The sequence below is a fragment of the Microcebus murinus genome, chromosome 4 (assembly GCF_040939455.1).
Source record: "Microcebus murinus isolate Inina chromosome 4, M.murinus_Inina_mat1.0, whole genome shotgun sequence".
Lineage (NCBI taxonomy): Eukaryota > Metazoa > Chordata > Mammalia > Primates > Cheirogaleidae > Microcebus > Microcebus murinus.
The window spans coordinates 61264798-61280829 of NC_134107.1; the positions used below are offsets into that span (position 1 = coordinate 61264798).

The window sequence follows — 16032 nt, forward strand, 5'->3', positions numbered from 1 at the left end:
GCACTCTGGGAGGTCGAGGCAGGAGGATCGCTCAAGGTCAGGAGTTTGAAACCAGCCTGAGCAAGAGTGAGACCCTGTCTCTACTAAAAATAGAAAGAAATTAATTGGGCAACTAAAAATATATAGAAAAAATAAGCCAGGCATGGTGGTGTATGCCTGTAGTCCCAGCTAATCAGAAGGCTGAGGCAGAAGGATTGCTTGAGCCCAGGAGTTTGAGGTTGCTATGAGCCAGGCTGATGCCATGGCACTCTAGCCCAGGCAATAGAGTAAGACTCTGTCTCAAAAAAAAAAAAAAAGAAAGAAAGAAAATTGAGTCATAGAAAGTAAAGTGACTTTCACTCTGTGACTAAGTTATTTTTATACAGTGAATTGCTCCTTGCTCTTTGCTCTGTAGTCCTTTAGACATACTCTTATTAGTAGTTGTGTCAGCTTATCATAATTTTTTGAATGATATATCTCTTTCTTTTTAGAGGGCACAAATTTTATCTTAACTTTGTGTCTCTAATACCAGGCTCAGTAGGAGGTATCAAATAGCTATATGGTAAGTACTTGTAGGATGAGGAATGTCCAGGATAAAAGGATTGGGAGTTAGGGGCAGAACCAGGATCAGAACACATCTCTTTCCTGATGTGTACTTTCTTCATTATACCATATCACCTATGAAGAGGTGATGACTAGATGATTTTCATCATTTAATTTCTTTTCGAGGTTTCTTCCATCATTTAATTTCATTAACTGTGATCACATACTGTTAGAGATAGCTTCTTTAATTTCTAGCAAAGCAGTTAGGCAAGTAGTAATATTTTTATTTTTAGGATGAAGATGCTGAAACCCAGACGAGATTACTGTTTAGTTAACTTTGTAGAACTGAGAAATTTAAAAAATGGCTATTTCCGCTTGCTAGTCATATTAATGGATACTAACTTGTTTCCAAAGCACGTCCCACACAGTGCACAAGCAGGACATTCAGAACTGGGGATTAAATGTCCCAAATAGAGCCTTATATTTTAATAAAAGAAAGCTGGATATGGTATAATTTTGTCCAGGTCTTTCAGTATATTATCAAGGAAAAGTTGGAAAATCATAAAAATAGCTGGTTCCTATGTGTATTCTATTCAGTGTTTCTTTGCTTTCACCACCCCTTCCCCCATTACAATATAGAAGAAACAAATACTGGGGAACTCTTCAGGGACTGTTTGTAATAGCTGCTTGCTTTTATTATAAAACATCTAGGTATTCAAGCCCAGTTTAAATCTAGGGTAAAATTTTGTTACTGAACTGTTTTGGGCTGGTGTGATTGCCTAGAAATGTATTATACCAGGTGGGTATAGAGCTTTTAATAGCTACCATTGCTAGTTTTCATTTACTGAGTGTCTGCTACATGTCAGACACTATACCAGATACTTTACTTTTATTTAATCTGTGTAACAACCATGAGGTAGTTATTATTTTATGAGTGATGAACCCTAGAAGGAAACATTAAACCATTTACTCAAGATTACATAGGTATTAGGTAGCAGATCCATGATTCATTTGAAGGCTTCGGTTTTTGTTTGTTTGTTTGATTTTTAAGAGACAGGGTCTTGTTCTGTTGCCCAGGCTGGCACAGTCAGAGTTCACTGTAACCTCGAACTCCTGGGCTCAAGCTGTCTTTCCACCTCATCCTCTCCTAAGTAGCTGGGACTACAGGCATGTACCACTATGCCTGGCTAATTTTTATTTTTAAAGTTTTTTAGAGATGGGGTCTTGTATGGTCTAGGCAGTCTCAAACTTCTGGCCTCAAGTGATCTTCCCACTTTGGCTCCCAAAGTGCTGATAGTACAGGTGTGAGCCACCACACCCGGCCTATGGCTTGTTCTCTTAACCACTATGCCACATGGATGGTATTTTTCTCCATTTCTTTCCACATCATATAGCATGTCAGAGTACCAAGTCTCTATCTTTACATTTAACCAGCAATGTCAACTAGCTGTATGCTATGAGAATCAAGTGAGAGAGTATATGGGCAAGTGCTTTGAACAATATAAAGCAGACTGGGTATTTATTATTGCAGAGTGGGCATGCGATGCCCATGAGGCCATCAACCCACTGACGTCCACAAAAGTTCCATGTATTAGTCACTGTATTTGGCTTCTCTCTGAGTCTTTTTCCCCCCTTTTCTTTTGGATCAAATTAACTTTTGACAGATGTTTGGAAAATCATCTTATCCTGTAATTCGTATTTATAAATCCTGCTGCTGCAGTGTGGTCCCCATTCTCTCTCTTCATTGAAGCCAGAGAATCATCTGGGAAAATGCCATGTTTCCTGTTATGAATTTGGAGGATCTTGTCTTCTTAGCACAATTTTTGAGCTTTTGAGAATTTTAATACTGGAAAATTCAAAGCCAAATGTGGTTCTTTATATAGATGTTTTAGATTCTTGAGGAGTAAACAGAAACAGAGCTCTGTACTTGTCCTCATCAGGGATTCAGAAAGCTTAAAATTTTGAAAACTTGTTTTTATGATTCTTTTTTAGATTTGTAACGAGGGCATTTTTGACCCCTCCCCATAGGTCAGTTTAAGTTTAAACTGTTCTACAAAGCTGGGAATCCTTCCCCGCACCCCACTGCCCCCTGCCCCAGTCTTAAATCTCCATGCTAGTTAACATGTTTTCACTGTTGCTCTCTCTTCCTTCTCCCACTTCTCTGTTCTTTCACAATCGCGGTCACTTGTGTATACATCCTTTCTGCTTTTAGGGCATATGCTTCTTTAGGGCTGAGGCTATGCCTTACTCACTTTTATAGTCTAACGATTTAGCATAGACTTTGATCAGTGCTAATGTAGACTTTTTACTTCAGGAATGGCTACTATAGCAGGGTCCTTTTCAGTCCTCCTGTCATGGAGTAGCATTGAAGACACTTAGTCCACTTCATACCTGAGTGTGGGACTGTGATTGTGATTATTTTCTGAGGATAGCTTAAAACATTGAAGTATGAACAAGAATCTCTTTATCCCTATGGATTTGAATTAAAAATAATGAATTTTAGTTTCACGGTCTGTGTACCTTTGCTTAATAACACTATTTCTACTTCTCACTGCTACATACTGTTTTAAGGAAGAGGAAAAACATCCTCTGTTTTCTTGAACCTTGGGCCAGATCTAAGGAAATACATATTCAGCTCAGGTTCAGTGTCTAAGAAGAGGTCTCACCTTCACTCCTTAACGACTCAGCATCTGGGCTTCATCAGATCTCAGAGCCAAGGGGTGTTCAAGGCTTGATTATGCTTAACAGAGATACTTGCAAAATTTTACCCAGCGTACACTTGGCTGACACTTAAAAATGTATTAATGTCCAAATGAACATATACACATAGGAACACAGGCTGTCTGTTGATTCATCAGGTAGCTATTTTAGGAGTAGTCATACAAATACATACTATATTTCAAAATATATATTTATTGCATCTGAAAATGTGGTCAGGTAGTAGGATGAGCTATGATTTTTTTCCTTTGCCCTTCATGGTTTCTTATTTTACTTAACTATGTAGAAGGACTATTTGTAAAGCTTCCTTACTGCTTTAAGAGTAACATGTGGAACAGTGGCAGGTCCCGCTGGGGAAAGCTCTCAGTGGCACCATTAAGCTATTGTTCTCAGGATTCCACCTGGGCCTTTTTTCTTCTCATTAACACATGATATTTGGGTGATTCAGATCCCTCCCAAATAAATCTGCATCTCCATGCTAGATTTCCAAATATCTAGACATATGTCAAATTGCTTAGATGTTTCAGAGACAGTATTCTCTACCCGGCCCAAACTGAGTTTCATTCCCTTTCCCCTCTCACAAAACTTCCTCCTGTTGTGTTCCTTAATGGAGTGAATGGTACAACTATCCATCTACTTTCTCAAGTCAGAACAAGAGTCATCCTGAACCCCTTCCTGTATTTTTGAATCACTACTCAGGGTGGCTGCTAAATATGTACTTCTTTCCTGGTTCTGACATTGTAGCCATATTTATCTTTCTACAATGCTGATCATGTTCCTACTTTATTCAGATCATGTCAGTAGTATTTGCCCTCAGTAATTAATGGCTTACAAGATCTTACTGTTCTTTATTTCTAAACATTTCACCTTTTTAACACTTTCTTATGCTAAAATTTGTCTGTGTCCATTTTAGCTTAGACCCCATTTCTATATAGGAAGATTTTCTGCGACATCCCCTTAAGTCCCATTTAGATACCCTTTTTATGTGTCTCCATAACACTTTGCATTACATTTTCCTCATCATTGAGCTGTGTCCTATTATATTCTGATTGCTGGTTTGCTAATCTCTCTTTTCTACTAGACTGTAAACTGTGTGAGGGCAGGGACAGTGTCTGTCTTCATTACCAATTTATCCCTAGTGCTTAGCCCTGTGTTCAGCATATAGTAATAATTTAGTAAATACTGAATGAGTGAATGAAGCCTCTGTAGCAGCAGACATCAGAAATTCTATTGGAATACACTACGTGGCTGTCATCAGTAGTATAGCTTGTCACTCAGAATTCGAGTACTCTGTGTCTCAGTGGTTTCTGACCATTTCTGCAGATACCTGTCATTTCCAAATTATACTGTAAATGGAACTCTTCATTTTTCTCTCTAGGCTTACTTTGCCTTCCAGTTTGCCATGTCTCTATTAACTATTTTTTCATTTATCCAGGCCTCAAATCTAATAGTTTTGATTTCTTCCTTTTATCCATTCTGTTCAGTCAGCCACTAGACTCTTTTGAGTCTTTCTTTGAAATAACTCTGGTATCTGTGGCTACTTTCCCATCTCCATTTCCATAACCCAGGCTCAGACCAGCATCTCCAAGGGGCTGGGTTACTGCAGTGGTTTCCTGGCAGGCCTATGGACTGTAGTCTCTTTCTATCTATTCTGTCTTATGTTGTCTGATTAATCTTACCAAAGCATACTTTAATTTTTTATTCTTTTGCTTAAAGTTTGTGTAAAATAAATCTTCATTGTCTGCTACATGTGTCCAAATCTCTGACCTTATTTTCTTCGCTCCATCAGCCCAAATTCAGTCAGTTGTATAGTACTTTTGGTTCTATCTCTGCTTTTATCTCTCCTCCTCTTCCTTTATCTCTCCCCTCTCTCCATACCCTCTTCTTCCCTCACCTTCTATTTTTCCTTCTCCCTCTCCCTTCTCTGTTGTTTTTCATTACCATTGCTATTGGTGCATTCTGAGCTCTCATTATGTCTGTTATGTGTGGATTTTTATAATAGCCTCCTAGCTGATATTTGTATATTCTTCCCCCTCCAGTTCATCACATTTGTCAATACCAGACTAATCTTCCTTAAATGCAGCTCTGAGCATTACCCTACCCTGCCAGAAACCTTTCATGAGTCCGTATTGCCCATAAGTTGTCTTCACTTTTTAGCATGGTATTGAAGGCTTTCTGTGCTGTAGCCCTCCCAGCCTACTTACTCAGCTGATCTCCCACTACTTCCCTCTCCAGGGTTCCAAATAATTTCTACATCAGTGAAGCTAAACAAATTGGACTGCTATTTAATTTTCTCTGAATGCAGCTTGTGTTTTCCCACTGTCATGCTTTGGCTAAAGGTGTTCAGCCTGTGTGGGACTTTCCTTCACTGTCATTCAGCTTTTCAGTACTACTTAATCCATCTCAAATACTGCCACCCATGCACCCTTTGATGTTCCTGCTTCTCTCCTAGATGGAATCTTTCCCACAACTCCTGTAGCTTTTTTTTTTTTTTTTTTTGAGACAGAGTCTTGTTCTGTTGTCCAGGCTCGAGTGCAGTGGCATCATCTAGGCTCACTGCAGCCTCAAACTCCTGGGCTCATGTGATCCTCCTGCCTCAGCCTCCTGGGTAGCTGGGAGTACAGGTGCATGGTACAACACCTGGCTAATTTTTATGTTTTTAGTAGAGACAGGGTCTTGCATTTGCTCAGGCTGGTCTCCTGAGCTCAAGTGATCCTTTCACCTTGGCCTCCCAGACTGCTAAGATTATAGGCAGGAGCTACCATGCCTGGGTTTTTTTTGTTTTTTTTCTTTTAACCTTTCTTATGCCACCTTTGTGTTATTTACTTCACTTGGAACCATAACTGGGGTTGTGTACTTTATGAGGATGGTTAGTAGCAATTGCCTAGTACCATCTATGTATTAGGTGTTCAGTAGACATTGAAATGAATTAAGTATATGTATAGTGCTGTTTGCTTCATAATTATTTATCCTATCAATTGGATTATTTCTATGATACCTTTTGTAGTTTTAATGGAGTTAGGGACAGTCTTGTGACTGCTGTAGCAACTAAAAACTCTCAGAATGTATAGTAATGTGTTTTAAAAGGTAATTAATCCAGTGAGCTAGTACAGGGTAAGCACTACGATGCATGTAGTTGTAGTATGGCACACAATTAAGAATGGTTTTTACCAAAGAAGAATGTGCAACAGGGATGACATGTGGGCCATAAAACCTAAAATATTTACTCTCCAGCTCTTTATGGAAAAAGTTTTTGCTGACCACTCATCTAGAAATACACCTGATTTACCTGTAATTACTCCTGCTCATTGGATAATTGAAATTATCTATTTCCCTGAATAGTTTAATAGGCACTTACCCAGACCAGTGACTATTCCCTTCCTTGAAAAAGAATTGTTAGGCCTGGCTTCAGAAGAATTTTGAGTGACATGTAAATCTCTTCTGGGCTTTTTGGCACTTGGCAGTATCTCACACAGATAACCAGATACAAATGAGTTGTTTCTTTCCAATTATAATCCTTCATCAGAGGTCTGTCGGGATTGAACATCTGGTGAAGTTAGATGTCATTCAGAACAGGGCTCTTAGCATATTTGAAGAATGTTAATTGCTAAGTGATGGCTGAAACAGAAGAGCTTAATGTCCTTAAATTGCCTTAAATGTACATGGACTCAGAATTTTGGAATTGGAAAAGGTCTCAGAGATCATCAAGTGTAGCACAGTTCTTAAGAAAGTGGGCTATGGAGCCAGACTGCATGGCTCTTCTACTTAATCCTCTCTGTGTCTCAGTTTCCTCACCTTTAAAGTGGGGATAATAATAGAATCTATTTCACAGGGTTTTGTGAGTATTAAATATGTTAACATTTAACATTAAGATTTGGTTGACATTGACTTGTAAATACAGTACTGTGTGACACACTGTAAATGCTCATAAACATTATTCTTGTTTGTATTGCTATCATTTTTTATTACTGTTTTTATTAGTAATAGTTTCATCTCATTTTATGCTTAAACTGAGGCCCAGAAGAGTTAAATGATTTTATGTGATATACACAGTGAATTCATTCCCAGGATCCTGGCTTTTAGTTGGAATGCTCTTTCCCTGTTATAATGTGTTGCTTTTAGTTGTATGTTAGTGGGTGTGGGAGAATTTTTAATAGAAAAAATATTTGGTGCTTTTTGCATAAAATAAGAAAAGCTAAGTAGAACATCACTAATCATTTCTCCTGAGAATCTTAAATCTACTGATAGTCTTTTATTATTTGGCTGTTGTTCATTTATAGTACTGTCTCTTGACTCTTTCTTCTTTTTCCATCTGCTCTCAAATTACAAATTATTTCATAGTCATCCCTTTTTTTCTAATTGAGGTGAAATTCATATAACATAAATTAACCATTTTGGAGTGTACAATTTGGTGGCCTTAGGCACATTTACATCTTGTACAACTACCACCTCTATCAAGTTGCAAAACATTTTCATCATCCCAAAAGAAAACTTTGTACCCATTAATCAGTCATTCTCCATTTTACTCTCCTCCAGCCCCCTGGCAAACATCAATCTGTTTTCCATCTCTATGGATTTACCTATTTTGGGTATCTCAAATAAATGGAATCATGCACTATGTGACTTGTTTTCTGGCTCCTTTCACTTAACCTAATGTTTTTGTAGTGCATCTACATGTCATACATAGCAGTACTTCATTTCTCTTTTAGGGCTGAGTAATATTCCATTGTCCATCATCCTAGCTCACTGCAACCTCATGCTCCTAGGCTTAAGCAGTCTTCCAGCCTCAGCCTCCCAGTATGCCCAGTAGCTGGGACTACAGGCACATTCCACCATGCCCTGCTAATTTTTCTATATTTTGTAGAGACAGGGTCTGCCTCTTGCTGAGGCTGGTCTTGAACTCCTGGCCTCAAGCAGTCCTCAAGGCTTGGCCTCCCAAGGTGATGTGATTACAGGCATGAGCCACTATGTCTGGCCGAACTTAGTTTTAATATGATACAAAAACTTTGCTTGTATATAGTTCCCTTCACCTACCTTTATATTATTATTGTCACAGGTTACATCTTCATAATTGCATGTTCATCAAGGCAGATTTATAATAATTGTTTTATGTATTTGTGTGATTGATTGATTGATTTTTAAGTGCTAAACCAAGCAGACATTCTTAGGATACATCCAGTTAATAATGACGTATTATTGTTTTATCCTTCTAATGTATTTATTGCTGTTTCAATGTGGTAATACTTTGCTAAGGATTTTTGTGTCTCTATTCATGAAGGATGTTGGTCTGTAATTGCCTTTGTGTGTTTGTGTGTGTGTGTGTGTGAGAGAGAGAGAGACAGAGAGAGAGAGAGGCCTTTGTCAAGTGTTGGTGTCAGTAATGCTGATCTTATGAGTTGGGATTTTTTTTTCTCTATTTTCTGAAGGACTTTGTGTAAAATTGGTATTTCTTAAATGTTTGATAGAATTTATTTGGACATAAAGAATTTTTGTGTGTGGGGGGGAAGATTTTCAATTGCAATATTGTTGTTTCATAGTGTTTCAGTTTTGGCACTTTGTATTTTTCAAGGAATTTGTCTAATTTTTATTAAATTTATTAGCATAAATTTCTTCCTAATATTTTCCTAATGTCCATTTAATGTCTGTAGCAATGTAACTTTTAATGCTTATACCAGCATTATATTAAACACTTTTTTGGTGCTTATTACATACCTTTCATTTTGTCAATATTAACTCTTTTAATTCCCACAGCAATTTGTCAAGCAGATACTATTATCATTTCCATATTACAGATGAAGAAACCAAGGTTAAACTAAGAGAGCTCGGGTGCTTTGCTTAAGATTACTGAGCTGATGTGTTAAGGGCTTAAATTGGAGTCCTGGTGGTTTGAGTCCAGAGTCTTTTGTTCTAAATAACTATGTGCTGTTTCTTTCTTAAATGATAGACATATCTATTCTGTTCTTCTTATGGAATTATGCTATGTTCTCTTTAGAAACTGCCCTTGCTCCTTTGTACCACTGAGTGGATGTTCCTAATCAGAACTTGGCATGCCCTTTTCCCCCATAAAAACATTACATATGGTGGCTAAGCATAATTGAAATATTATTATTAATAGTCTTCGTCAGTCACATAATATGTTGAAAAGACTTCTGGAGTTTCTTTGGGAAGCTCACCACAATTTATAATGTGAAACATTGTTTCTGTGGGAAGCTGTGAGAAGAAATTCATTTAAATTCACTTGCCTGAAAGGGTTAGACTTCAATTGTATGGAAATTATACTTAACTTTTTGGAATCTCTAAAATTTTAAATTTGCTTGGGTGTTAATAGGTCATATTTTAAAAAAGACAAGCATGATTACTTTGTGCACAAATTTTGTTTAGTTTTGATGAATTTGTTGACTATTGTCTTTCAGGGTTATTCAAATGCTCAGAAGAACATTCTTCTTCACGTGGACCAGAACTGTGTTCGTAATTCTTATGATGTCTTTTCTTTGCTACGGTAAGAAACTTAAAGTCCTCCTGAATTCTAAAGAATCTTCTTCATTTTGAGTTTGTGACATTTCAATGTGAGAAAATGTGTGGGAGCTTTAGAAGTTGTTATTCGGGCTTAGCATTTTTTAGTGCAAGCTTCATAAATTTTGTAGTTACAGTGATTTAAGTTTATCCCTTTTACAAAGTTGTTGGAAAGCCATTTCCTTTCTCTGGACAGTGGGAGAGAGTGTTTGGAAGCCAGTGATCTTAAAACAGGGACATGAGCTATTTTCTGGTCTTCTGTACTCTATAGAACACCAACCAGAGGTGCAAAATTTATACTTATCAAAGTCTTAACATTGCTAGAAAAGCCCTCCAATAGCCCCAAAGATGGCTCAGCAGGCGTCCTCAAACTACAGCTGCCAGGACATTTATCTGGCCCACCAGCTGTTTTTGCTGCCACTGCCTGTCCTGCTTAGCAGCCCACTCGCCCCAGGCCCACAGTGCGCATGTGTGGAATGTGCGCCGCACTCTCCAGCGGTCTGAGGGACAGTGAACTGGCCCCCTGTTTAAAAGTTTGAGAAACCCTGGCTTAGAGTTTTAACCTGCTCTTTGTCTTAAAAGAATCATGTTTGGCAAGTCGAAAAAGCTTTGCATGAATATAATACTCAGAGTCTTAAATGCCTCAGCTCTGTATTTTCATAATGTCTGGGCTTAATTTTGAAACATTTGAAAATTTGGCTTTAATTTTAAATGTGTTAGATCATCAAGGATATTTTCCCAAGGGGCAAGCTACCAGAGTAAATGCAATTCAAAATAAACAGTTACACTCAATCTGTGGTCACCCTACTCAGACAGATTGTTCATTGAAATTAAATTTTAGCAGTATTTTCTAATGTTTACATGACACATGCCTAAATTTCAGATATCATCCTCTATATATCTACTAGAGGAAGAGTCCAGAAGGATGCTAGGAGAAACGGTTATTTTATAAACATTACAAAATTGGCCTTTCCTTTGTGAAACTTGAGTTTTATTATATTAAATGCGTGGTGCTACAGAGTTTGGTCACATGGACTGTGCAAATTGCTTTTAAGAAACAGTGATTTTTGGCTGGGGGTGGTGGCTCACGCCTGTAATCCTGGCAATCTGGGAGGCCAAGATGGGTGGATCGCTTAAGGTCAGGAGTTTAAAACCAGCCTGAGCAAGAGCGAGACCCCGTCTCTACTAAAACAAAAAAAAAAGAAAAAGAAAAAAAAAAAAGAAATTAATTGGCCAACTAAAAATATATAGAAAAAATTAACCGGGCATGGTGGTGCATGCCTGTAGTCCCAGCTTACTTGGGAGGCTGAGTTAGAAGGATCGCTTGAGCCCAGGAGTTTGAGGTTGCTGTGAGCTGACGCTGTGGCTCTCTAGCCGAGGCAACAGAGTGAGACTCTGTCTCAAAAAAAAAGAAACAATGGTTTTGACTAAAGTAACAACATATATTTGATGACTTTTATTTCTTATCTGAGAGATGCCTTCACCTTGACTATTTAGGATATGTAACAGAACAGACAGGATTTAGTAATTAGAGGGTGGAAATAGAAAGCAGAAGTTGTCAAAATATTTTTAAGCCTATTTAGTTTGGGATACATTGAGTTTTAAATATTGAAAAGAGGAATGTCCAGAAATAGTTTGAAATGTGAGTAAGCCACTAGTATTTCCATACCTCTGTTTCCCTCAGTGAAAAGAGGGTATAGATACAATAATTTTAAAGATATTTTCTAAGTATGAGATTGTGTCATCTTATTAGAGAAACCAGTAGAATTTTTTTAAAAATGATAAATCAAGGAGAATAGGATTTGGGGATAGTGTAGCATCATAGAAGCTAAAAGAGGGTAGTTTCAAGGAGCGTTGAAAGCTCTGTGATAATACAGAACAGGAACTGCAGAAAGACTGTTGGATCTTGTGAAGCAACATGTATGATCGAAAATGCTTTGATTGATCTGATACTGCCTTATCCCTGATTTATCCTAATTCATTTAACCTCTCTGATTCTTCTAAAAAGTTTAAGCAGTGTTGTTACAAATTTGTATAATTAGCACTTTCACATCTATTATCTTATTAATTTTTTTGTGTTCATACATCAGGGATAATATAATTGCTTTTGTCTTAAGTGTAGAAGCCAAGGCCAGGGGCACTAATGATTTCTCTATCTGAAGCCATACATCAAGTAAGAGCCATACTGGAGGTTGTTTTGAACGTTTTCTGACAAGCACATTTTGTGGATCTTTTTAATAGTCTCATAGTCATAGACTGGGGGTTATAAGGTACATATGACACAATGACTGAGCAAATTTTCTGGAAAACAGTGTCCTACATAAATGCAAAGTTATCAGGCTAATGTGGTAGTTGCTCAGTTATTTAACATTGATCTTGCGATGATTTGGCTCTTGGGAATTTCATATCCAGGATACTTTCCAGGTTTCTTGGTTTGTCAGTAATTCAAACTGGTTTATTAACAGTGGTCTCCCCATCACCACTGTGTAATTCATTTATAACTAATAATACAGATATACCTTTCCTGAAGCAGATCAAGTGTTTATCATCCAAATTACCTGAACCCAGGGAGTTAACCCTGGAACTGGAAACTTTAAGTTGTACTTGTTAAGTTAATGAGTAAAATGGAACTTTCTATGGTAGTTCTCACATACATTAGTAAAGAGTACCCATCATCTGCTGTATTAAATGATCCTCTTTTCCCACAGTGTTTGCCATGATATATGTGAAGTGTTGCTGGGAAACTTAATTTTGTGCCCGTCACGTTAATCTGTTCATAGTTTCTTCTCTAATGCAGGCAACATCGTCCCTGGATGCAATAACTTTTCTAAATATACCTTTTCTTTTCCTGATGCTTTTTTGTCTTTTTAAATTTAATTTAGTGTTTATTTCACTCTTTTGTCCATTTTTAATTGGGTTGTCATTCTGTTACTGATTTGTAAGAGTTCTTTGTATATTCCAGACAGTCCTTTGTCTGGTCGGTATTTTGCAGATGTTTTCTCCCAGTTGGTGGATTGCCCTGTCCTGTCCTGTCCTGTCCTGTCCTGTCCTGTCCTGTCCTGTCCTTTCCTTTCCTGTCCTGTCCTTTCCTTTCCTTTCCTTTCCTTTCCTTTCCTTTCCTTTCCTTTCCTTTCCTTTCCTTTCCTTTCCTTTCCTTTCCTTTCCTTTCCTTTCCTTTCCTTTCCTTTCCTTTCCTGTCCTGTCCTGTCCTGTCCTGTCCTGTCCTGTCCTGTCCTGTCCTGTCCTTTCCTTTCCTGTCCTTGTCCTGTCCTTTCCTTTCCTTTCCTTTCCCCTGAGACAGTCTCACTCTGTCACTCAGGCTAGAGTGCAGTGACATCATTATAGCTCACTGCAACCTCAAACTCCTGGGCCCAAATGATCCTCTTGCATCAACCTCCCAAAGTGTTGAGTAGCTGGGACTGTATGCACCACTGTGGCTGGCTAGTTTCTCTTTTTAGTAGAGGCGGGGTCTTGCTCTTGCTCAGGCTGGTTTTGTTCTTGCTCAGGCTGGTCTTGAACTCCTGAGCTCCACGGATCTCCCGCCTGGGCCTCCCAGAGCGCTAGGATTAACAGGCATGAGCCACTGTGCCGGCCCGCTTTTTTCGTTATAAAATTGCTGCTACTTGATCTGTAATTTTAAGTAAAAACACACAGTCTGAATTCTTTATGATCACTTAACTCTATAAAATTCTCAGTGCTGCTTGGAATCAGAATTAGAACCCACGTCTCCTGATTCTGTTTTGTTTGAGAGTATATTCTAGTTAATAACTTTCATTGTACTGTTGTGCCACTAGTATGCATATATTCCCTTGACTTTTTGTGTGGGAGTGTCACAGAAAAATAGGAAATCTTGACTAAGGAAAGGACTCGGAGCACCTAAAACCAGGGCATTAAGGTCCTTCAGATGGATGTGTTGTACTGTTTTATAGGAAAACAATGACCTGGGATTTTTACTCAGATACCTTGGCCCATAGTTAAGAATGTAGGCTGATTTCAGTGGTGCCAGCATATGAGCAGCTCTTTCCAATTTACATTTAGTATTTGATGATAATTGAGCTTTTGCTTCTTAATCCTTAGAAGTCCCTGGATTAAGGGTTTGTTTTTCGGTAAACAGACATATAATTATGAGTCATTTTACTCATTGTTGTATTTGATACTTTAGGATGTTCACCACAAGGTGTCAATGTTGTTCTTTAACTGGCGTTTGAAATTTTATTTTGTTTTACTGTTTTGGGGTGAGAAAAGTAGGAGACTTTAATGGAGTATGAAGCAGCGTTATAAATTATAAGTAAACATTTGTTTTTAGAGGTTAACTTTTAAAATCTCTATTATTATTTATTCTAGGTTAAGGAATAAAAGCTTATTAGATAGCTTTCTAAATAGGCCTTTTCCTTTACATTCCATTGTTTTGTTTTGTTTTTGTTTTTGTTTTATCCTGTTGGCGATAGGGAGTTATTGAGAGATTATAAAGAGGAGAAGAGTGACATGGTCAGGTTTGCAATTTAGAATTCTAACCATGGTGACAGTGTGGAGTAGACCTGAGGGATGAGATTGCAAGCACGGAGTCATCCCTAATCCTACCTATTCTCTGAGAATAAAAGATTATTTTTGATGTCATAAAACTCATTTTAAAATTTTTCCTTTTATACTTCATAAAAGAGGTGGCTCTATTATAGCGAGACAAGTGATGATAATTCTGGATTTCTTCTGATATAGATTTTTTTCCCCTTCCCGCTTTGAAATGTCCTGTTTTTGCCAGTTAAATAAGTGGAAGTACAGTGGAAAAATCAAGGGCTTCGGTCCTCCACCTAGGTTCGAGTGCTGAAGCTGCCATGTGCAGGTAGACTGAATGCAAGACGGAGTAATTTACTGAACTTTTGTATGCTTCAGCTGACTTTTGTAAAGTGAGAGTAGTATTCATCTCATTCTTTTAGGAATATTGTGAGAATTAAATAAGATAAAATATTTGAAGGATCCTAGATGGTTATTGTTATAGACATGCAATAAATATTAGTTTTCTTCTTCCTCTTTACTTCCCCCATCTTGGACTTAGCTTTCTCCTCTAAGCCAGTGTTCCTTTTTTAGTTACCACTAGTTTTTCTATTTTCAGCATGATTTCCCTTTCTCTTCTTGCCATGTTGGTATATACCACCTCTGCTTTCAAAGTTACTTTTGTTAATTCTAAACAGTTATAATAAAAAAAATATTTAACATGTATATATATTTTCTCCCTGATAGAGAGCTTGTTGAACGAACGGTTTATTTCATATGGCTGTGTTTTCTTCCCTCCCCTCCCCTCCCCTCCCTTCCCCTCCCCTGCCCTCCCCTCCCCTCCCCTCTCCTCTTCCTTCTTTCTAACAATTCTTCATTAATGTTGGAGTTGCTTTGACTCCTGTGCTTATTAGGACTCTTCTGCATTACTTTTTCTCTCTGCATACTCTTTTCTTTTACCACAGCTGCAACTGACACACCTACATGTGAATAACTCTCAAATCTGTATTTGGATTTCCAATCTGTATTTTCCAATGACCATTGGACGTTTATACTTTCATGGTTTTTTTTTTTTTTTTTTTTGAGACAGAGTCTCACTCTGTTGCCTGGGCTAGAGTGCCGTGGCGTCAGCCTAACTCACAGCAACCTAAAACTCCTAGGCTCAAGCCATCCTCCTGCCTCAGCCTCCCGAATAGCTAGAACTACAGGCATGCACCACCATGCCCGGCTAATTTTTTATAGATATTTTTAGTTGGCCAATTAATTTCTTTGTATTTTTAGTAGAGACAGGGTCTCATTCTTGCTCAGGCTGGTCTGGAACTCTTGAGCTCAAACGATCGCCCGCCTCCACCTCCCAGAGTGCTAGGATTACAGGCATGAGCCACCGCACCCAGCCACTTTAATGTTTTTGAGGACCCTAACCCTAACATATCCAGAGCCATATTCATTAGTTTAATCTTCTTCTTTTTCATTTGCCTGGTTTGTCTATTGGTATTACCACCATCCCAGTCTCCCAAGCTGATAATCTTAATCATTTTGGTTTCTCTTATTCTTCTTCCCTTCGTGATACATATAATTGGCTATAAATCCTATTGATTCTTTGGTGAAGTGTCTCATCCATCTACCCTTCTCTGTTCTTATCTCAATTTTCTTGGACTATTTCCTGACTTCCTAGTCTTCCTACTTCCAGTTTTTCTTTCATGCAATTAATAGCTGCTATTTATTGAGCACTTAGTTTGTGCCAGGAGCCATTCTTAGTGCTTTACAGTAATTGACTCTTTTAATTCT

At 38.0% G+C, this 16032-nt stretch overlaps 1 protein-coding gene across 2 annotated transcripts in view; it reads left to right on the forward strand.

The window, feature by feature from the left end:
• Positions 1-16032, forward strand: part of UVRAG (UV radiation resistance associated) — a 275388-nt gene that overhangs the window by 71108 nt on the left and 188248 nt on the right. For both annotated transcript variants that reach the window (XM_076002321.1, XM_012744895.3), the window contains exon 6: positions 9654-9739. In XM_076002321.1, the coding sequence (XP_075858436.1) occupies positions 9654-9739 (86 nt within the window). The remainder of the gene's footprint in view (positions 1-9653; positions 9740-16032) is intronic.